Raw genomic sequence first — 23,656 nt, forward strand, 5'->3', positions numbered from 1 at the left:
ATTTATGAAGTGCTCAGTGTCTGGTAAACAGTAGGTGCTATATAAATGCTTATTCTCTCCTTCCCCTCCTGAGCTCAAGCAATTCATTAGCTTCACAGTAGGGATTACAGGTATGTACCACCACCAGGCACAAAACAAGTTTTAAAGAATGTTAATATATCAGAATAAAATTAAAGTTCTGCAAAACCAACCTAACTATCCTTATGAAAGGGAAATGTGGGCTTAGGCACTACATTCAAATTCTTTCAAAATAGAACTTTTTCCCCTAGAAAACATCTTTGCAGGGGGGCGGCTAGGCAATGGGGTTAAGTGACTTGCTCAGGGTCACACAACTAGTAAGTGTTATGTGTCTGAGGCTGGATTTGAACTCAGGTCCTCCTGAATCCAGAGCTAGTACTCTATCCACTGCACCACCTAGCTGCCCCCCCTAGAAAACATCTTAAGGCAATTAATGGTGACAACAGCTTAAGAACAGCTTCATTTTGGGGCAGCTAAGTGGCACAGTGGCTAGAGCACCAGCACTGGAGTCAGGAGGACCTGAGTTCAAATCCAGCTGCAGACACATAACACTTACTAGCTGTGTGACCCTAGGCAAGTCACTTAACTCCATTGACTAGCCAAGAAAAGAACAGCTTAATTTCCACTCAAAGCAAAAGTTTAATGAGAAGAAAAGCCAAACAGAATTTTGAGAAAGAAGAGAGCTCTAGTTTGATATGGTGCTATGAGTTTAATTGAAAGACATTTGCTCATAACAACTCCAGCAATAAGTCTCAAATATTTTCATAGGTGCCGATCAGTTCACCCTCTCAATAACTCCAAAAATAGGTAGGAGGATGCTATATTGGAGGGGTTATTTTAAAAACTGGCATGTACCCCCAAAAAAAGAGGGTTGAGGAGAGCAAGAAGAAGTTCTGAGAACCACAGACAAGTAGGACAATTTTGAAAGTAACATATCTATTCTGTGCTTTTTTTAAAGCAAGCAGTGTCAGCTGGAGATTCATGGTTTCATATAGAAGCCACTTTTTGCATTCTGTCGTGTGATGTATAGAAATGTTCTTTTTTTTGGTGTTTAAGTACAGAATTTTTTTAAGCCTTTAAATAAATGACCCCATACTTCACAAGGTAAGAATAATTAGAGATAAGAATGCCAGAGACAGCAAATAGTATCTCTGGCTCCAACCAGACATCATCACCTCAGTCTCACTGTATTTTTGCCACCATGGAAAACCAGAAATAACTGAGCAATCTTTCTATTAGGTATGCTTCCAAATCAACAAATCCTGGGGCAGCTAGGTGGTACAGTGGATAGAGCACCAGCCTTGGAGTCAGGAGGACCTGGGTTCAAATCTGGCCTCAGATACTTGATATTTCCTAGCTGTGTGACCTTGGGCAAGTTACTTAACCCATTGCCTAGCCAAAAAAAAAAATGCAAAAACAAATCGACAAATCCAATCCATTTCCACTCGAAAGCTTTGCACTTCCCAGGAGAACAGCCGATCAGTCACCGAGTGACCATGGCAGCGTCTCTGACCCTGCCCAGGGAGGGCCCCTGGCTTTTGACCCCAAGTGGCAGGGAACATGACCTTTATCATGTGCTCCTGGACACAGAGAGGGTCGCTGCTGCCGAGGATGCTGAGCAGCTCGTCGTCGGAGATGAAGAAGAACCTCGGGAAGGCGTTTCTCTTGGAATCCAGATAGTCATTCAAGCTTTTCTGGCATTTCTCAAGTCCGTTATTTATATTCTGCAAGTCGGTGAGTCGGTTGGGAGCTTCACAGCACTTCTTGATCACGGGATCTTTCCAGGTCTCAGACATGATCTGCCCGAGGCCAAAAAGAGAGATTTCAGACAAGACTGACTGGGAGCTCGTTCAAACGCACTCTATGTAATCGATGTTTTTAAAATTCTGGCCTTCGCATAGGATGATGATGCTACTGACATGGCCTCTGATGCTCACTAGCTGTGTGACCCTGGGCAAGTCACTTAACCTCCGTTTGCCTTAATCTATTAGAGAAGGAAATGGTAAACCACTCCAGTACCTTTGCCAAGAAAACCCCATCAACAGTATGGTCCACAAGGTCATGAAGAGTTGGACATGACTGAACCTTCTATTGATCAAGTGCCCCCTTGTGGACAAAATAGGCACCTGCAAGACCCCTTCATCCAGGTCTGGAGTCAATAAAGCAGGGGAAAGCTTAGTGATCCCCACCAGTGCCAAACCACCAGTACTATGCAATGACCAGCTGAGCTGCAGACTTTGAGCTGTAACCAGATTAAAATACAAAGGAGATGAGATGCCCAAACCCAATTCATTCAAAATGCTTCACGTTTCAGATCAGTTGCTGAATCCCAAATTCCTTTTTACTAAATACCACACAAACTACTAAAGGCAGGGTGATGAGTGAATGGAGAGACAGCTCAGAACTAGGAAAACCCAGCTCCAAGTCCCACTTCTGACCCTCCTGTGTGCACAGCCCTGGGTATGCTCCTCTCCCTCTCTCAGGAAAAGCAGTGGTACAGCTGCTTCCTTCACCCATGAACTACAAATCTGAGCTCCTCTCCTGCCCCGCAAAAAAAAGCAGGATAAAGAAAAAAATTCATATGAATGCAGGGCCAAACACACACAAAAAAGGAGAAAATGTATCTCAGTTTTCTTTCCACCCTGATCAGGACTAAAAGAGCTGTCTAGTTCTTGCCCTTTTCTACATTATTAAGTCATTTATTAGAAATTTAACAATGGAATATAAATATGAAAAGCTAAACTTGATTCATAACAATTTACATTTAATTAATTGCAACACTTAAAGTATCATACTACTATTTCAATCCCTCTCTTTATGTCTCCATGAGTGTCCTGTATCTCTTTATTATCATTTCTTTCCTCTTATCACTATCCATTCTTCCAGCTCTGCTTTTTTTTTTCTTTTTTCTTTTCTCTTCTTTAAGGCAGTTGGGGTTAAGTGACCTGCCCAGGGTCACACAGCTGGTAAGCGTCAAGTGTTTGGTCTGAGGCCGGATTTGAACTCAGGTACTCCTGACTTCAGGGCCGGCGCTCTATCCACTGCGCCACCCAGCTGCCCCCAGCTCTGCTTTTTTTAACTTTACATTATTTCATTATGGTCTTTCTAGATTTCTTTGTATTCCTCACACTTGCTGATCTTAATGTCATTACAGTGTTCAATTACATTAATGTTCCACAATTTATTTAACCATCCTCCTAACACTGGACATTTAGGTTATATCTTTTTTTTTAATTACATATAATGCAGCTATGAAAAAATCTTTGCACAGATAATTTTTTTTTTTACTTTTGATTTTGTTAACACCTTTAGAATATACCCTCACCAATGGAATCACTGGGTCAAAGGATATGACTAGATTAGTAACTCTTACTACGTACTGCCAGATGGCTCTCCACCAAGTTTCTATAACTTTACAATTCCACCAGCAATGCATAAGTACATCTTTTTCTACACAAGCTCTCAGCAGTGAGTTTGGTTGCTTTTAATTCTTTTTTGCCAATTTGATCGGTATTAGGTAGTGCATAAAAGTTGCTGAATCTGCACCTCTTTAATTATTAGCAAGATAATAATTAACTATTAATCACTATTAGATTACTTGCCCTTTTAAAGACTCTGTCAATGTTGTCAAATTTCTTTGCCTCGTCCGGTAGCTGTGACCGTATATCTCCACCAATAAATATGCTTTCCAGATACATCCACTTCCTCTGGACCACCATCCATATCTAGAAGTGTACAGTATTATTATCGGCACAGAACTGTGAATTCTATACATTCACAAAATCTATCTCGTAAAGTATATATCACAATAATTACTAATACACTATTATATAAGATAATTAAGATAATAAATAAATAGAATGAATAATATAATAAGGATAGGAGGCATTTATATAGTACTTTAAGACTTCCAATGCACTTTACCTAGATTATCTCATTTGAGCTTCTAAACGACCCTGTGAGATGTTATGAAACAATGAGTTAATTTATTGGTACTTCATGACCATAATCCTCCCCTATTTATTATTTAATTCAATAAATATTTATTCATCATCTATGAGGGACAAGGTATTGCTGGGTCCTAGGCCCAAAAAGATGAAATCAAATCCTGTCCTCATGGGCCTTCAAATCAAATAATAATAGTTAATGGGAGCGAACACTCATGGAGCACTTACTGTGTTCCAGGGACTGTGCTAAGTGCTTGACAATTATCATCTCATCTGATCCTCACAACAGCGCTGGGAGGTGGGTGCTATTATTATTCCCATCTTACAGATGAGAAAACTAAGGCAAAAAGAAGTTAAGTGACTTGCCCAGGGTCACACTGCTATCAAGAGTCTGAGGGTGGATTCTGAACTAAATTCTTCCCGATTCTAGGCCTGGCACTCTATGCACTATGGCGCCACCTAGCTGCCTCACATAAAAGAGGAAGGCACGTAACACAAATAACTGTGATACAAGGCAGAATGTATGAAGACTGATAAATGAGTTCAAAGAGTGATGAGAAATGTGAGGTGGAAGAAATCCCTTTCAGCTGGGGGAAGAGGTGATCACGGAAGGCTTCCGAGAGGAGGTGGCCCAAGGAAAGAAGAGTCTCCAGAGTTTGAGATAAAGGAGAGCGTGCTCCAAGAGCGTGCATCCAAGAGGATGAACAGAAGCAAAGACTACAGAGAGGGCAGGACAAGAATAGGGGTGGTAATGAGCCCAGTTTGGCTGGAAGTCAGAGTTTATGAGAGACGGTCTTCTGAAACAAAGTTATAGAGGCAGGCAGTAGCCAGATGGTGGAGTCTCTTGAAAATCTCCCCTTGAAAATCTTCCACAATTCTCTACCAGCTACCAAATAAGATATTAACCCTTGGGCTCCAGACCTTCTGTAATCTACCTCCAAGCTGCCTTTCCAGCCTTAATCTCAAACTGCTTCCCTATGAGGACTCTAAATGTTGGACCGACTGACTGACTGACTACGAGATGGGGGAGGCACAGATAAAAAGCACTACATAAATGTTAGCTATGATGATGAGGATGATGGCGCCCTTCACTGGCCCTATCAAGCCTTGCTACACGAGCCCCTCCTGGATTTTTTTTCCTTACCTCAATAACTTCACCAATTAAGGAGAGAGTTTTTTCCCATTTGTGCACGGTTGTCAGAAAGGGCCCCACAAATCTGCTTCCTGAAATGCTCTGAAGATTGACAGTGTTGTCATCAAGGCACTGAATGATCTCATCTACTGCTCCCAAAATGTATCCTCGCTCCTGAGTTCCTTTAAAGTACTTAATGACAGAAAACTTCATGTTTTCCCACGTGTCTAATATGTCCTTGACAGCCTGTTGGTGGATATAAAAAAATGGTTCAATTAATCAATCAGTTCCATGAAGTGCCTACTGTGTGCTAATTACTAAGCATACAAACAAGTCTCAGGTTCTAAGAGGGGACGGGACCAACACACACGAGAGAATATTACGGGCAAGATGATATAGGACAGATTTAAAGTAACCTGGGCCAGGGGAGGGAGAGAGGGGCTGGTGGCCTGCAGAGGAAGGCCAGGAAGGAGCTTGGACTGAGGAGCCTGGGGAGGGCCCACTAAGCCGAAAGGACAGGCCGGCTATGGAAAGACCCAGCGATGAGAGCGTCCCATGGGAGATGGGAGAATGTCCCAAACAAAGAACAGCAACAAAGGCCAGTTTGTCTGGATTGTAAAATGGCGGAGAATCACTCTGCATACAGCTGGGAAGGCAGGCTCCGTGAAGAGCGTGAGACTCATCTCTTGCCTTTAGCAACACTCTTCAAATCTGCTCTAAATTTCAGTTCTATTATTTGAGGCAATCGAAAGTAGAATTCAATGCAATTCAATTCACCAAAGACCCACTATGGTAGGCACCAAGAAAAAAAAATCAAACAAAAATTTTTTAAAAAAAAATTTTTTAAACCCTTGCCCACAATGGAGCTTACGTTCTACTGGAGAAATAGAATTTGTGCAAAAGGAAATGTTCAGATCAAGAAATTGTTTTCTGAATGAGTATCAGGAGGAATGACCACTAGGGGCCACGATAGTGCACAGGGCACTGGACCTGAGTCAGGAAGCTCTTCCTGAGTTCAAATCCAGCCTCAGACACTTACTAGGTGGGTGACCCTGGGCAAGTCATTTAGCCTTGTTTGCCTCAGTTTCCTCATCTGTCAAATGATCTGGAGAAGGAAATGCCAAATCACTCTAGTATCTCTGCCAAGAAAACCCCAAAAGAGTCACAAAGAGTTGGACGTGAAGGAAACAAATAAGCAGCAACAAAAGTCAGTAATAACAGGAATGAAACAGCCTCTTTTGGAGCACAAACACATTTCTCCGGGTTTTTAATTTTATATTTGAAAATCAGCATCCTCACCTTCTCAATGGTGATTTCCTTGACAGCAGAAACCACAATCTCTTGGATAACATCCGTATGCTTGTGAAGTTCCATGGCAAACATGTTTTCCAGAGTGAATGTGGCTGTCATCTCAAAAAATATGCCAGTTTTTTCCATAAGCTCTTTCCAGTGTCTGAAAATGAACCATTAAATGCACAGCTAAGTCTTAATACAGTGTCGTTCATTTATACCAATACTAAGCGCCCACTAGGTATAAGGCACTGAGTGGGAGGAGAAGAGAATGAAGATTTTTTAAAAATTAACAAAATCTTTGCCCCTAAGGGGTGTTCTAGTCTAGCAGGCATGAAAGAATGCCCAAGTATACACATAATTTACAATTCAATCTAAGCATTTTCTTAAGCACCTACTGTGTGCCAATACATACAGTAGGTACTTAATAAATGTTTGCTGCCTAACCCCTAGGCATTAGAAATAAAAACAACATGAATAGGGAGGGGGGAGAGGGGGGAAGGGAGAGCGGTTAAGATTCAAAGTTTTAAAAACAAATGTTAAAGACTGCTTTTACATGTAACTGGGGAAAAACAAAATACTAAATACGATATAAAAACATGAATAAAGACAAATATATCTAATACATATATACACATATACATGTATGTGTATATATCCATGTGTGTGTATGTGTGTGTGTGTGTGTGTGTGTGTGTGTATGTATCCATGATAACTAGAGGAGGGCAGGAACACTAAAAACTGGGAAAATCAGGAAAGACTTTCCAAAGGAGGTGATACATCAGCAGAGCCCTGAAGGAAGGTAGAGACTGTAAGAGGTGGAAGCCTAGGCATGAGGCATTGCCTGGGAAAAGGGAGTCACGTGAAACAAACCTCCAAAAGGGAGGCTGGAGCCAGGCTGGGAAGGGTTCTAAAGGCAAATCCACAGGAGGCGCTTTGCACTTTATCCTGGCAGCAGTAGGGAACCACTGATGGTTCCTTTCCAGAGGAGTAAGTGGCAGACTGTGTGAAAGAGGCTGGAGGCAGAACAGAATGATCACAACACTGAACTTCTTCAGGCAGGAGAGCAGCCATGACTCAAGGGAGTCATGCCCAGGGGACCTGCATGGTGGTGTTCTTGTTTACCGTGAGCAGTTTCTCTGCTACCTTTTGCCTCCCAGTGCCCCAGCTCCTTGAACGATTACCAGCAGGCTTTTTACTGCCAGTACCCAGATCAAGAGCAGATGCTCAAACATCATGCTGTCGAGACCCTATCTACAAGAAAGGCTGCTGACACTAAACCTAGTTGTTCTTCTTTCCTTGTGCTTGTATAAGGATGGGCTCCAAGCCTACAAGGGTTTTGCTAGCCAAAGAAACCTAATAAATTCAGGGATATCACTAGGTGGGGAAGACCAATGCCTGCCCCAGGGCTTAGTTTGGTTCCAGTGCTGTTCTGCCTTCCATTCATGCTCGTGGAAGAGAAAAAAGTTTTGGAACCAAAAAGCTGGAGGATTCCAAATCTCAGAGGCTTGGCAGGGTGCCAAGAGGGTAACCTGTACATGGATGATAGGTAGATAAAGTTTAGCTACTGGAAATTAAACAGGCAGCCACGTAGATTTTCTAGCCCTAAGCTAGATAGAGGTGGAAGCCCTAATGACCAGGAAATATAATTCAAAAAATAGAAAACAGGATTAAGCCTGTAGGTACTAAGAATAAGCAGCTGTGCTATGTGTTCTGAAGAGGTCAGTAGCTGGAACAAAGCTTCTCCTTCTGGAAAGAAAAGTCCCTTCCAGGTAAGGCTCTGAAAGAAACAGACAGACCCCTCCCAATGGAAGGAGAATGTGGGTGCTGGTTGTTTTTTGCCTGCTCCTGGGGGTCATCTCTACTCATCCTGATCTATATCTGGCCCCTGGACCCAGATGGCTCTGGAGGAGAAAGTGAAGATGGTGACTTTGCACCGCCCTTCCTCACTTAAATCCAACTCACTTGCAAGTCATGGCACCACCTCCCTGATGTCGTGGTCCTCTTCGAGGACAAAGGACAAACACTAGCCTGCTCCTATGAATGTGTTAGAGGTTCAGCCTTTTCTTTTAAAAAGCATCACAAAGAAAGCGTCCAGGCTTTCAACTAAAAGAGCACGGCAGAGCCTTCTCATCCTTCTGTGAAGAGCGGATAGCCCCTCAGCCAAGGACTTCAGCTGAAGCCACAACCGTTATTAGTCAGCTCTGCTTAACCATTTTTCTTGGCAGATTCAGTTGGAAGAAGAGGAACATTGAGAAATTACTGTATGTAAAAGTCAAAAGACAACTATGAGACTTTTTTTTAAAAAAACAAGGAAGGGTTGGACAAGATGACTTCCCCTCATCAGGCTTCTCCCTTGCAGTGTGAGGGCAGAGCTCAGCCCACAGGTGATGCTGCAGACAGAGCATCATCACGCAGGTCTCTGGGCATTTGGCCTCTTTGGCCATGAAGCTACTTACCAACAGGTGGCACTGTGGAGCTGTAGTGTCAGGAGACCCACAGTACCCACACTGGAGTGGGAGTCAGGAAGACCTAGGTTCAAATCCAGCATCAGACACTTACTAGTCATGTGACCCTGAGCACCTCTCTGCCTCAGTTTTTCATCTGTAAATTGGGGGAGGCGGGGCAGGGGAAAAGGAAAGGAGTTGTTTAGAACCAAAGGCCTACAACCCAATACAACAGACCTCTCTCTCAGAGCTTCATTCTTCAAGTCCAGCAGCAAAGGAATAGAATCTTTAAACGCCTTCATTTTGGATTCCAAATAAAAGGCGACTGTCAGGCTCCGCACGTGCCTGGGAAGTTTTCTGAGGGCTTTGAGGAAGCTATCAATTCCTTCCTGGAGAAACTGAACGTTCAGGTTAGCCCACAGTGTCTGAGACCACTCTTCTTTGGCAGCCTATGAAAACACAGCAGGTCCATTCAACAAGGCATCCCATGGACAACTGACCCAAATTTAATAGAAAAGGCTAATTTCATTGTCTGTCTTTTTTTTCACTTTTAAAAATCTTTAAAAAAAAAAGTTTCTGACTTTGGGCTTCACAAGATGTACCCACTGTATAGAAGAACATGCAACAGGCCTAAAAAAGAGTTTTTTGAGCTTCCAAAGAGACAGAAAAGGCTTGTTTTTTAAAGCAACCACTGTAATCTATGCATGTAAAGTGCTCTGCAAACCTTAAAGCACGATGTCAGTTATCATCTATATTATTATTATATTATTATTATTCATTTTTAATTATGTATTTAATTTTTTGTTTTTATTTATTATATAATTTTATTTTAGGCTTATTTTAATATTTTATATATTTATTTATGTTATATTATTATATACTACATACTGTATATTATATATTACAAATATATTGTATTGGTATATAAATATATTATATTTATCATATATTATATAAATTATATTGGAATGTTAATATTTATTTGATCAATTAATTTTATTAATGATATATTATTAATGTCAGTTATTATCTAAATAGTAAATGTTAGCACCAAAAGGCTTACAAAAAAACGAGACTGTGAGCTCCATTTGCTTAGAAACCATTCCTTATTTAAGTTGAGGCCTCCCCTGGAATACTGCACACGGTGCTCTGTACCCAGCCACTCACATACGTGCTGATTTGAACTGAGAGTAACTGAGGCTAATTAACAGTTGTCTTCCAGTAGTGACAGGCTGTCCAGGGGAAGAGGGAATAGCCTTGTTCTGCTTGCGCCCAGAAGGCAGAACTAGGAGGAGGTTACAAAGAGCTGGATTTAGGCTGGATGTTGGAAAGAGCTTCCTAATGATCAGAGCTGACCAAGACAGGGATGGACTGCCCGGGGAGACTGCTGTTCAGTCCTACCAGAGGTCTCCAAGCACAACTACCCTGTCCAAGGTCCTGGTTGGGACTTGACCATTCAGGTCCCTTCCCAACTCCTCAACTCTTTGACTCTATGCTATGGGCTAAGCTCACACCGATATGACTGAATTCAGTTAAAATATATGATTTATACATGCATTTCTAATCCACATGATACCAGAAAAAATAGTTGACTATATTTTTCACATTTCTACTGTTTGGGAGATAGTGTAGACAAGTGAGGTCAAACTCAAATAGATAAGGGTTCCTGGCAGGTAGGGGGAGGGGGCACATATTGACTTGGAAAACCTCATATTAACATGATCCATATTGTTATTTGTATTCATTTTGTTAAACATTATCCAATCACATTTTAAGCTGGTTGAGACAGCACTCAGAGTTACTGTGAGCTGTGGTATAGACACTAGCCTGAATCCCCGTGAAGTATCAAAATGACCAATTACTTACTCTCTGGGATCTTGGCCTACAGGCCAAGGATCGGTTTGCTCCCACAACCCTCCCTCCCACCTCCCAATTCCCAGCACAACAAAGGGTAGAAAGTCTTAGAAAACAAAAACTGGGAAGCCCTCTCCTGGTCTCGGGATGAGCCTAATGTCTGCTGAGCCCAGGAATTTCTGGCCTGTTCACAAGGTCACTTACCTTCTGTGCGTTATAAATGTCATAGATTTGCCTCAATCCAGCTATTTCCCTCTGTACTTGCAGCAGTTCTGGGTACATTGTAATTGGAAGATCAAAGAGCTTTTCAGCGTTAGCCAGCTCCTGCCGGTTTCTTTCGTGCTTCGCCAACTCCTTCTCGAACACAGCTAAGAGTTCCATTCCTGGAAGAAGGTTCATAAAGTTCCCAGTCACAAATAGGGCTTCCCCTTGCATATGATACTCTATCTACCAACTCTGGGAATTTTCCCTGGCTGTTCCCCATACGTAGAGTTTCCTTCCTCATCTGAGCCTTGTGGCTTTCTTGGCTTTCTTCAAGTCCCAATGAAAATCTCACCTTCTACAAGAAGGTGATCCCAATTTCCCTCAATGCTAGTGATGATCTCCAATGCTAATGATTATGTCCAGCATGTCCTATATAATCTTGTTTGCGGAAAGTTATTTGCGTGCTGAATCTCCCAGTGGACTGTAAGTGAGAATAGTGTGCATGGTACATAGTCGGCATTTAATAAATGCTCATTGACAAGCTGACTTGACCCTTGGGTTCCATATTTATATCTATTATAAATATCTCAGAAAATGGTATCAGAAAAATACTTCTATGCCTGGGAAACTCTGGCAATTTCATGAATGGCCAGTGACTGTTTCTCACATGAAATTCTTACCCATAATCTACCTGAGTATCTCCAGGATGACCAGCCATTTCCTCACCTTTATCAAGATCCTCACCAACAGAACCAGGGCCTTCCTCATAAAAACGTTTTTGCAAAGTCCTGTATCTCATGACTATAATCTGCAATTTCAGTGCGAGTGATCTGAGAAAAGCAATTTAGATCATCAGTTATTATAATAATAATGAGAATAACTCACATTTGTATAATATCTTACAGTTTTTTTAATTGCTTTTTTTGGTTTGTTTTTTTTTTAAAGATTTAAGCACTTTCCTTACATGACTGTTGAGGGATGTAGGGCACACATTATTATTCCCATTTTATAGATGTGGAGACTAAGGCCTGCAAGGATTAAAAGGTAATGTTTATAGCTTTAAAGATCTGAAAAGCACTTACATGGTGTCACTTAATCCTCACAACAATCCCTTTTATTTTCTATCTCCATTTTAAGGATGAAAAAATGGAAACTCAGAAAGGTTAGGTGATTTTCCTAAGGTCAAGCAGCTAGTTCCTGAGATGGGATTTGAATCCAAGTTTTCCTGACTCCAAGTCTAGTAGACAATTCCACATCGGGCTGCTCCAGGCTTGTCCTACTGTGCCATAGCCCATCCCTTCATTTCCCCTTTTTCAATCTTTGTATTTACAATGTAAAACAAAAAAAGTACCTCTGTAAATGTTTTCTTTATGCCCCCAAGGGAGTGTTCGATTTCCACTGACTCTGCAAACAGATTTTTCCATATGTCCTCAATTTGTGAAGCTAGTTCCCTCTCGGCTTCACCAGGCTGATGAGAAACAAGGCAGAGAGTAGATGGAGAAGCATTCGGAGTACCAGTCTCCAATGGGAGCTTACTTCCTGTCCTTCTCGTTCTTCAGTCAGGACTTATTTTTTGGCTCTGGCTGCACAGTAACCCAGGAAACAACCTAGGAAATGCCTTACACGAGCCTGTTCCAAATAAGGCTCCAGTTCCAACAGTGTCAGGTTCGCCACTTACTTTATTTCTGCTGTGCTCCAGCCAGTGGACCGCCAGCTAAGGGATTGGAAGCTGTCCCTCCAAAGCTCCATAAGAGAGCAGTGCGTTCAGTCAAAACATCAGAGTTGTGTGCATTTACTCTCTCCCACCCTCTAAAAAACTACAAACTCCTTTGTCTGGCATTTCAAACCTTCTGTAATCTAGGTCCAAATTCTCTTCTTTATAGGCTCATTGCATATGAGGGCCCTTCGTTCACTCTACGATCTGGCCCAAATGGTCTGTTTGCCTTTCCTCACACACCACACCCTCCATCTCCCACCACTGGGCCTTTGCATTGACTGTCCCACATACCTGGAATGCCTTCCCTCCTCACCACTGCCTCTGCAGATCCTTTGAGACTCAGCTCATGCTTCTCCTCATCACCCTCCCCAAAGGGAAATTACTCTGCATATATTTGTATTCATTTAGATGCATGAATTATTGTGCCACCACTCCGCCCCAGAAAAAAGGAAATTCCTTGAGAGCAAAGATTTTTTTTTCTCCTTGTATCCCCATTACCCAGCACAAAATAGGCATTTAATCAATATCTGTCCATTGATAAAATGTGAAGAAGGTTAAAGGACTGTTGAATGTCTACATTCACTTAAAAAATAAAATTTGCATTTCACTCTAAATGGGGCTTGAACTCTTCAAGTAAAGAAAGATTTATTGCCTTATTGCCCACTAACACTGTCTCTGTCTCTCTCTCTTCCTCTCTTCCTTCTCTTCTCCTCCTCTCTCTCCTCTATGCTTTCTATTTCTCTCCTTTTTCTCACTGTCTCTCCTCTTCCTCCTCCTCTTCCTTTCTCTCCTCCTCCCTCCCTCTTCCTCTTCCTCTCCTTCTTCCCTCTCTCCCTCTCTCCCATACTTTCTCTCTCTCTGATTCTTAACCTGATCTGTGGATAGATTAGGGGGAGAGAGAGGGTCTGTGAACTCAGATGGAGAATAAAAATCATATATTTATTTCCTCTAAACTCTAACTGAAATTCAGCATTTCCTTCCATTATCAATTAAAAAACAAAAACAAAAACATCATTCTGAGAATGGGTCCATCGGCTTCACCAGACATCCAAAGAAGCTGCTGACAGTCAGACTATAAACCTTTATGTATCTCCTGCTGTGTGCCAGGCACTGTGCTAAGCACTGGGGATACAAAGAAAGGCAAAAGACAGTCCCTGCCCTCAAGGAGCTCACAGTCTAATAAGGAAAACAACATTTGAACAGCTATGTCCAAACAAGCCACAGACAGGACAAAGAGGAAGGATTTAATGACACTAAAAAGATAAAGAGCACCTCCCTTAAATGGGACCCCAGAGGGCAGAACTGCATGCCATCTGCCATCTTTCTAAAAACAGTCTTCGTTATTGGTCCAATCACAAAATGTTTAGGAAATACAAAATCGGGGAGGGGCCAAGATGGCAGAATAAAAACAGTGACTTGCTTGAGCTCTCCCCCAAACCCCTCCAAATGCCTGTAAAAAATGGCTCTAAACAAATTCTAGAGCAGCAGAACTCACAAAATGATAGAGTGAAACAAATTTCCAGCCCAAGACAACCTGGATGGTTGATAGGAAAGGTCTGTTGCACGAAGCTGGGAAAGGAGTGCAGTTCAGCATGGGTGTACAGGCAAAGACCAGGCCTCAGTGAACCTGGAGCAGGCCTCAGGGAACTGAATCACTAGCAGTTGCAGCAGTTTCTAGACTTCTCAACCCACAAACACTAAAGACAACTTAGAAGTTCAGTAGGAAAGGTTTGTTGGACCATGGTGAGAAAGGAGCTTGGATTGACCCCAGTCCTGGAGAGGCCCCGAGGCGGCGACTGCTTCCAGAGCTCTCGGCCCACAAATGAAAGGGGAATCGACTGGCTGATCAGAGGGGGATTACAGGGATCTCTTTGCTGGTGCTGAGGCAGGAATCTCTTGCTTTACCTGTGCTTAGATCTGGGTGACAGTTCTGGGTGGTGGTCCTGGGGCAAGAAGGAATGTTGGTGTGATGGAGCTTGTGGTGGTGATACAGAGGGAAGCCTCCTCACAGTTCCAAGGCAGAAAAGAGTGCTTGTGGTCACTCACAGGCCAAGAAAAGAGTAAACACCTCACCTTTGATCATACCACCTTGGAAGAACTGAAAATTTACAGGTCCCTGAAAGTATCTCTGCAAACAGCTGCACAAAGCTTGGGAGAGTACATTCTCCACACTGGAAGCAGACCCCTGCCTTAACAAAGAGTTCAAAACTCAAATTATTGGCTGGGATCATGAGCAAACAGCACAAAAAATGTCAGACCATAGAATCTTACTTTGGAGACAAAGAAGATCAAAACATACAGCCAGAAGAAGACAACAAAGTCAAAGCTCCCACATCCAAAGCCTCCAAGAAAAATATGAATTGGTCCCAGGCCATGGAAGAGCTCAAAAAGGATTTTGAGAAGCAAGTAAGAGAAGTAAGGAAAAACTGGAAAGAGAAATGAGAGTGATGCAAGAAAATCATGAAAAACAAGTCAACAGCTTGCTAAAGGAGACCCCAAAACACTGAAGGAAATACAAAATCACTTACATAGAGGTCATACATTGCCATGGTCCAGTATCTCTCTTGAATATCCTTAAATCTCAGTTCCACTAAAAACGATTTGCTTCTAATTTCAGCAATTGTTGCAAGGACAAATTTGAGATCTTCAAGACTAGTGGGAGGCCTCTTGAGATTTTTTCCCAATGTCTATAAAGAGAAGGTTGTGAGACCTTATGGGTATCTTAAGCAAGAAAAGAAACAGTTCAAAGAGAAGACTAAAATTTATGAAATGACTTTTTTGTTATTGTTGGAGGGAACAAAGCAACCACGTACCTCAAGCTCCTCATGCAGTAGGAACAGCTCTTCCCTGGCGGAGTCGTTGAGAAGCCTCCCCAGAGAAATCATCCAGGACTTGGCACTCTCCTGCACCGTGTAGGCCAGCGGCCCCAGCTGGAGGCGGATACACTGGTCATCCTTGATCAGGGCCTGCCGCGTCACCTCACTGGCGATCTTGGAGTAGAACTGCAGCTTGTCATCATAGGCCACGCAGGGGGGCTTCTTGGCAGCAAACTTCTCCATGACGATGGCCTTGTCCAGTTTCCAAAGGGGCCGATAGCGCTTCCACTTATGCAGGTACTTCATGAGGTTGACTAGGACCCTGTGCACATTCTGGGGGATCATGATGGCCTGCTCCATGATCTGGGGGTTCAGGAATATGTCATCGTAAAAACTCAGTACGACAAGCTCCTCCTCCTCACCTTTTTGGGGGGGACACTCGATGCAGGTGCCGTTCATCCATCGGACAAAATGCTAGAGAATCAAGAAAAAAAAGGAGAAAAATGTTTTGGGCACAGGCTTTGAGGTTTTCATTGCTTTTAATACTGGCAAATGAATTTTATTAATTCTTCTTTGCTAAAGAGAGATAAGAATAGGGGTTCTTAAGGTGGAGGGTGAGGGAGGGTGATCCATGAATTTGGATGGGGAAAAAAAATGACATTTTTATTTTCACTAACCTCTAACTGAAATTCAGCAAGCTCTTCTAATTATCTAAAAATACAGTTCTGAAAAGGGGTCCACAAGGCTACACCAGACTAATTTGCCCAAAGGGTCCAAGACACAAAAAAGGCTAAGAATTCCTGAACTTGAATGATATCATCTGGGGTACACTGTTGGTCTGATTACAGGTTGCACCCCGCTCCCCAAATGAGATCTCTTGAAAAGGAAAAAACAAATACAAGCGATGTAATGGTAAAGAACATCTTCTGAGGCAGGATGACCTGGTTTCAAGTCTCACCTCTGACCCATACTGCTTCATGACCTTCAACAAGTAACAACTTCTCAATGTCCCCAAGCAACTCTCTAGCCCTGTGCATTAACCTACAATGGTAGAGAGTGTTTCCTTACTGGGAGCTCCCTGGAACTGCCTATAATGAAATCACAGATGCCATACCAAAAAACAAAAACAAAAAGACAGCACAGCCAGATGAGGCACCCAGCAGAGCCCCAAGAGCAACGAGGAGGCTACATCCAGGCAACGGGTCAGCTTGGCAGCTGAGACCACTTGGTCACTGGCACTGCCACATCTAGCAGTGGACTTGGTGGGACAAATGCTTTCCTCTCTCTAGGGACCAAGGTAGTAGAAAGGAGAGGATGCCCCACTTTGGAGGGGCATTTTTCTGCTTTTCTGCTAGCTATGTCATCTCAGTAAATATACTTTTATGAAAGCTAAATGATGTTAATTGCTTATCAATGATGATGAAGAACCAGTCAAACTGAGAGTGGGGCACTAATCACTGAATCAATTAACAAAGGGGAAATAGCTACTAACTCTAAGATTTTAAAGCACTTTAAATGCCAAGTTATCTTGGAGGCAAGAATGAACCACTAATTCTTCTTGAGCAGAAGAAGCCCACAGTTAAAACAAGTGGCAGATGTGTGGAGTGTGGATGAAAGAGGGAAGAAGCTATTGTGATAACCCAGACGGACGGTGATGAGGGTGAAGAATACGTTACAAGAGAAGACAGATGGACGAAGAGGAGTAGGACTGGCAGAGTCAACCAGACTTGTGACTGATGGGATTTGGGGGGAGGGGGAAGGAGTGGAGGACAGCTCCAGGACTGCAAACAGGAAGGTTGTGAGGTTTTTCCCAATCTTTTAGGACCTGCGTGTCTTCTTTAGTCAAATCTTTTGATGCTTTATATCTCAATGGGTCTGTGAGCTCACTGGCACTATTTCCTTCAGTTCAACTTGAAAACATTCATTTTTTGTTTTTCTTTACTGAAAGAATCGTCAGCATGGCTTACACTCTGAGCTCTCTTTCTAACACTCTCCAGCCTAGTCCCGACTGTGACTAGTTGCGTACATTTGCCAAATCACTAGCCATGTTCATGCTTACAGGCTTCTGGAGAAGAATCGGAGCACAAAGAACTTGTCACAGGGGGCTTAAGCTACGGCCACCGCAAAGCAGCAGCGCCCAACTACAGGGCTTATAGGGGGAAGCACAGACATCATCCGGTCCACAGGAGTCCATTTTCACAAATGGAGGCCCAAAGAGACACAGAGAGGACCAAGAAGAGGCAGGATGTGAGCCCAGGGAGTCTAACCACCAATCCACTTCCCTTCCCACTACAGACATCTGTCAAGTGCTTGGGGCAGTGCTTGCCATACAAGAGGCACTTAATAAATGCATGTTCCCTTCCTTTGCTTTGCACTCACAGGCCGTTCCTACTGCCTGGAATGCTCTGCTGCATCCCCTCGGCCTCTTAATTTCCCTAATACAGCTCAGTTCAACCCCACCTTCTACAAGAAGCCTTTGCTGCCTCCCCACCAGCTGCTAATGAGGCCCCCTTTCAGATATCCTTCATCTGTTCTGTGTACAGAGAGACTGAGACAAGAGACAAAGAGACAGAAACAGAGACAAAGAGGGTGGGAGGGAGGGAGAGAGAGAGAGAGAGAGAGAGAGAGAGAGAGAGAGAGAGGAGACAGAGAGAGGAGAGAGAGAGGAGAGAGAGAGAGAGAGAGAGAGAGAGAGAGAGAGAGAAAGAGAGAGAGAGAGGAGAGACAGAGAGAGAGAGAGGAGAGACAGAGAGAGAGAGACAGAGAGAGAGAGAGAGAGAGAGAGAGAGAGAGAGAGAGAGAGAGGAGAGACAGAGAGAGAGAGAGGAGAGAGAGAGAGAGAGAGAGAGAGAGAGAGGAGAGACAGAGAGGAGAGACACAGAGAGAGAGAGAGAGAGAGAGAGAGAGAGAGAGAGAGAGAGCCAGAGAGAGAGAGAGAGAGAGAGAGAGAGAGAGAGAGAGAGAGAGAGAAAGCCAGAGAGAGAGAGGAGAGAGAGAGAGAGAGAGAGAGAGAGAGAGAGAGAGAGAGAGAGAGAGTATTTATCTAGTTATTTATGGATTAGCTCCCCAGTGGTGCCTAGCACATAAAAAAATGACACATCGATTGAGACTACACTGCCTTCATAGGTTAAATAATAGAACCCAGTGGCCCAAAAAGAGAAGCTACATATACATGAAGAACGTACTTGGTCAGTCTTAGAATATACATGGGATTTAGGGCTAGAAGGGAGCTCTGAGGTCATCGCAGTACTCACCTTGGTAACTTCTACACAGTCTCTGACACAGTGGACACATAATTTGTCTATCTCATTCGCACCGGGATGAAGAATTATCTCAGGAGCACTTAAAATTGTTTCAATTTGGAATAAAGGGACCTTCCCAAGAACCAAAGTATTGAATGACTGCAAATTCCTGGTGGGGGGAAAGAAAGAGGCTTAATTGTGCTACTAACACTCATTTCCACAGTTAATCTCCCACAGAGCGTGTGTGTGTGTGTGTGTGTGTGTGTGTGTGTGTGTGTGTGGTTTGTCCTTTGTTCTCGAAGAGGACCATGACACCAGGAAGATGACGCCATGACTTGCAAGTGGTACCACTAAGCAAAGTAAGTGTGGCTAAGTCAAACAAAGACCTGAGTTCATCAAGCATGGCCATGAAAGTCTACTGCTCGGGGGAGGTGTGAAGTTACCATGAACTTGGGGCTCGTGTTTACGGGCTGGGTTCATTCTTGGGATGTGCAGGGGTGTCTGGTCCTACAATTTCAATGTAGGAAGACAGTTCTGACAAGCGTGTCAAGCTCCAGGAAATCACAACCACAGTGCAAGGGGGGCTCAAGCGATGGTTTGCAAATAAAATAAACAAGCCAGACTGAGGTTTTTAGAAGATTAACTTACTTTAGGACTAATCTTGTCAAGGCTTCATAAATTTTATTTTCCCAATACAAATAGTAAGGAGCCAGTTTGGGGGCTTTGCCTGTGTTTGTGTGGATCACTAGGCCTTCTACTTTGGTGAGCAGGGGTCCTATAGCAAGGTATTTTCTGACCATGTGTTCTACGTCTTTGGCTCTTTCATGTTCGATACATTCAAAGAATTCCTTCACACCTGCAAAAGAGTCACAAGTTTACTGGTTATATATTAATAAGGGAAAACCTTAATGTCCACTTAGTTTATTTTAGTTATAAAATTTATTACATTCATTGATCATTTTTTAAATAAAATACTGTGATCATTTAAAAATAAAACACTTTTCCATTCAGTGAAGCAATTCCATAAAACAACCTCACATCTTTACCATCCCAAAATAATTTGTGTGAAAGCAATACTTTTGTGAGCCATGGGAGAAAACATCATCTTTTTCTCTGAAAAGCAACTTAAATTCCGGCCTCAGACACTTGACACTTGCTGGTGTGTGATCCTGGGCAAGTCATTTAACCCTGATTGCCTCACCAAAAAGCAAAAACAAATGAAAAACAAAACAAAAAAAACCCAGCTTAAACTGTTTTCTCTGTAGGAGAGCTCTCTGAGAGTCTAATCTGAGACCTCGTTGCCAGTTTTTTACCCCAGACTCCATTTCCTATCTGATTGCTCCTGGGTAGCTTGAATCTCTGCAAACCTATGACTCCCAGCTAGCGTACTTTCATCGTCCCTCTAATCTTCATTCACGCATTCCTGGCACCGCTGCTCCGAGGTCTGCCTTCTGGTGCCAGAAAGAAGCGGGGCCATCTCCAGTCATCCTGGTCTATATCCTGCCACTGGACCCAGATGGCTCCAGGGGAGAAAGTGAGGCTCGTGACCTTGCACAGCCCTCCCTCACTGTAACCCAATTCATTCACAAGTTACAGCATCACCTCCCTGACATCATGGCCCTCTTGGAGAATGAGGGACACACAACAAGCCAAAGGGAAGCACTCTAATTAACGTCATCCCTCCCTCATACAACAGCCTTTCAAACACTTGAAGACAGCTAGCTTGGCTCCCTTCCATCTGCTCTTCTGGCTAACCCTGCCATCTCACACTGGACTCATTCTCTGGACTTCTCTTCCTCTTCCTCACCTACTATTTTCCCTTCCACCCTGAGATCTGCTCTCCTTCCTTGGGACCATTTCAGAAAAGGTTCCAGCTATGCTTTACCCTCACTCATTTCTGGACTCACTCTGCGGACTCCGACTCCTCCTCATGTCCTCCTATGTGCATTGTCTTCTCCCACTAGAACGTAAGCTCCTTGAGGGTAGGGACTGTCTTGTCTTCTAGGACACATCCCTAGCACTTAACACAGTGTCAGACACATAGCAAGCACTTAATGGATGCTATCTATTGAGCATCTATCTAGTTCCTTCAACTGACACTCACATAACACAGAGTCAAGGTCCTCCACCCTCCTGGATGCCCTCTTCTGGACACTCTCCAACTTATAAATGTCTTTCTTAAATCATGTCCAAAAGTGAATCCAAACTCTAGATGAGATTTGGGGGGCTATCACCCCCGTGTTCCTGGAAGCTATGCCTCTCTTCATGCACCCTTTTTGGATCCCACATCACACAGCTGGCTCATATTGAGTCTGCAGAACCCCCACATCTTTTTCAGAACATCTGCCACCGATCCACGCCTCCCCTATTTTTAGTAAGTGGGAAGTTAATTTGCATCCCCATGTGTAAGACTTTATATTTATCCCTAATGAAGTTCATCTTGTGCAGTTCAGCCCAGTGCTCTGGTCTGTCAGCCAAGGTCAGATTCCTGGGGTTCAACGCTCCACTGGAGACCTCTTGCCATGTTGACGTTGAGCTCCTCTTTCTGCTTAGTCATCCAACCAGTTCTGACTCTGTCTGACTGGATCATTGTCCACCCCGGGGCGGAACCTGCAGCCTTAAGGCACCCTTGGTCCAATCTATACCTCAACATCTTCTCTACAAGAATAGGATAAAATTCTTTATGAAAAGCTTTGAGGGTGGGTTTTCTCAAATTTAGGAAATGTTTTAAAATATCTTGTTCACAATGGCATTTTTGACACAAACAGAAATTACTCAAGTAAATTATTGAATATCTGGGATGGTTTTTTGGGTTAAAAGGGCATAGTTGTAGCAAGAGATGGTTTTTTCCTTCAGAAAATAGAGAAATAAAATATCAAACTTACCAGGAAGTTCTTTATCATTTTTAGGAGCTGGGAATTTAAAGAGATTTGCTGTTTCTATTAATCCAAGCATGGATGTGATGTCATCAGAATTTTTATGAATCTGGTGTACAAGAGACTGAAATTTCCCCATGGCTTCCTTACACCGACCAAGGTAGTCAGCAATACCTATGTTTTGTAAAGAAAGGCATTACTTTTTCTCCTCTCATTTCACACACTTCTCACCAAATATAACCCAATTCATGATTACTATTCCTTAATGGAGAAAGACAGAGGATTATTAAGTTCAGACAAAATGATCTCCCACCCATTAACAAAACCATTAGTGCATGAAGACCTGAGAGTAAAAGCTGTTATATAGAAGGTCTGTAGGGGAGCAAAGATAAGCATGGTGCTGTTTAACACTCTTGGAAAATGAGGATAAGGTCAAAGTCATAGTATCACAGGTAGAGGGCTAGAAAATACTTCAGAAGCCATCAATTCCAACTCCCTCATTTTACCGATGAGGAAACCAAGGCCAGAGAGGTTTAGTGACAAGCCCAAGGTGAGATACGTAATAAGTGTCTGAAGCAGGATTTGGATGAATAAGTAGATATTTTAGACCTTTCTTCCTGCCTGTATTACATTTTCCCTATATTTTTCTATTTGTATTAAAACCGTAACTGAGTTATAGACCAATATCTCACGTCACATATATACCAAGAAAAGCTCCAAATGGCTATATGATTTAGACATAAAGGGTGATATCATAGGCAAATTAGTGGAGCATGGAAGAAATCACCTGTCAGATCTGTGGATGGGAAAGAGTTCCTAAGCAGCAAGAGTTAGAAAGGTTCACAGGAGGTAAAATGGACAATTTTGATTATACATATATTTTTTAATTTTGCACAAACAAACCCAAAGTGGCTAAAATTATTACATAAGTGGAAAATTGGGATGGGGTGAGAGTGGTAGTGTTCCTCTGATAAATATCTCATTAGTAGAATATAGAGGGAACCGAGTGAAATTTATAAGAATGAGAGCCATTCCCCAACTGAAAGTCAAAGGATATAAATAGGCAAATTTCAGAGGAAGAAATCTAAGCTATCAATAACCACATAAAATGGTCTGAATATATATAAATATATAAATGGTCTATATAATAAATATAAACATAAATTGGTATATAAATATAAATATAAATTAATAATAAATACATATTAAAACAACTCTGAGGTGCCACTTCACATCCCTCAGATTGGCAAAGTTGACCAAAAAAGAAAATTAGAAATGCTGGTGGGGGAAACAGGTATATGAATGCACTGTTAGTGGAGTTGTGAACCAGTCTATCCATTCTGGAAAGCAATTTGGAGCTATGCCCAAAAAGCTTTGACCTAACAATGCCACTACTAGGTCTATACTCCAAAGAGATTTTTAAAAAAAATGGAAAGGACCCATAGGCACAAAAATAATTACAGCAGCTCTTTTCATGGTGGCAGAGAATTGGAAAATGAGGGGTATCCATTTGGAGAATGGCTACACAAGTTATAGTACATGTACATCATGGAATGCCATAAGAAATGAGGAAAGGGGTGGTTTTTAGAAAACCTTATGAAGAATTGTATGAACTGATGCAAAGTGAAGTGAGTAGAACCAGAAGACAAAAATTATACAATAATAACAATATTGTAAAGACAAACAACTTTAAAAGATTTGAGAATTCTGAACAGAATGAAACCAACCACAGTTCCAAAGGATTTATGATGAAACATGCTACCCATCATAAAGAGCTGATGTACTCAGAGCACAATTGGAAGCATATTTTTTTTTGTACAAGGCTAATGCAAGAACTCATTCTGCTTGTCTATAAAAAAAATGTAATAGATTTTGCTTTTCTTGCTTTCTTAATGGGTGGGGAAGGGGAAGTGGGAGGGAGAGAATTTGGAACTGAAAATCAAATTGAATTAAAGGAAGTTCATAGCTGTCTTATCCTTTGTCCCTTTAAGACAGTCACGTTGGGGATGGCAGTGGGGGTGGAGAGGATGGAAAGCATCAAGTGAGAAAAACTGAGATTCATTATTCTGAACTACTAGTGACTGACAAGTGATACTACCTGTAGTAGTTGGAA

The 23,656-nt window shown here is 42.4% G+C and overlaps 1 protein-coding gene across 1 annotated transcript in view; it reads right to left on the minus strand.

The window, feature by feature from the left end:
* The window catches only part of DNAH10 (dynein axonemal heavy chain 10), a 163,573-nt gene that overhangs the window by 89,984 nt on the left and 49,933 nt on the right, over nt 1-23,656 (minus strand). The window contains 14 exon segments of the mRNA XM_020970246.2: nt 1,584-1,817; nt 3,621-3,743; nt 5,110-5,343; nt 6,397-6,550; nt 9,072-9,283; nt 10,893-11,071; nt 11,619-11,670; nt 11,672-11,722; nt 12,244-12,360; nt 15,138-15,296; nt 15,423-15,899; nt 18,680-18,836; nt 19,316-19,523; nt 21,553-21,717. Coding sequence (XP_020825905.1) covers nt 1,584-1,817; nt 3,621-3,743; nt 5,110-5,343; nt 6,397-6,550; nt 9,072-9,283; nt 10,893-11,071; nt 11,619-11,670; nt 11,672-11,722; nt 12,244-12,360; nt 15,138-15,296; nt 15,423-15,899; nt 18,680-18,836; nt 19,316-19,523; nt 21,553-21,717 — 2,522 coding nt within the window.

This window comes from Phascolarctos cinereus, unplaced genomic scaffold (assembly GCF_003287225.1).
Source record: "Phascolarctos cinereus isolate Bilbo 61053 unplaced genomic scaffold, phaCin_HiC Scaffold_4;HRSCAF=312, whole genome shotgun sequence".
NCBI lineage: Eukaryota > Metazoa > Chordata > Mammalia > Diprotodontia > Phascolarctidae > Phascolarctos > Phascolarctos cinereus.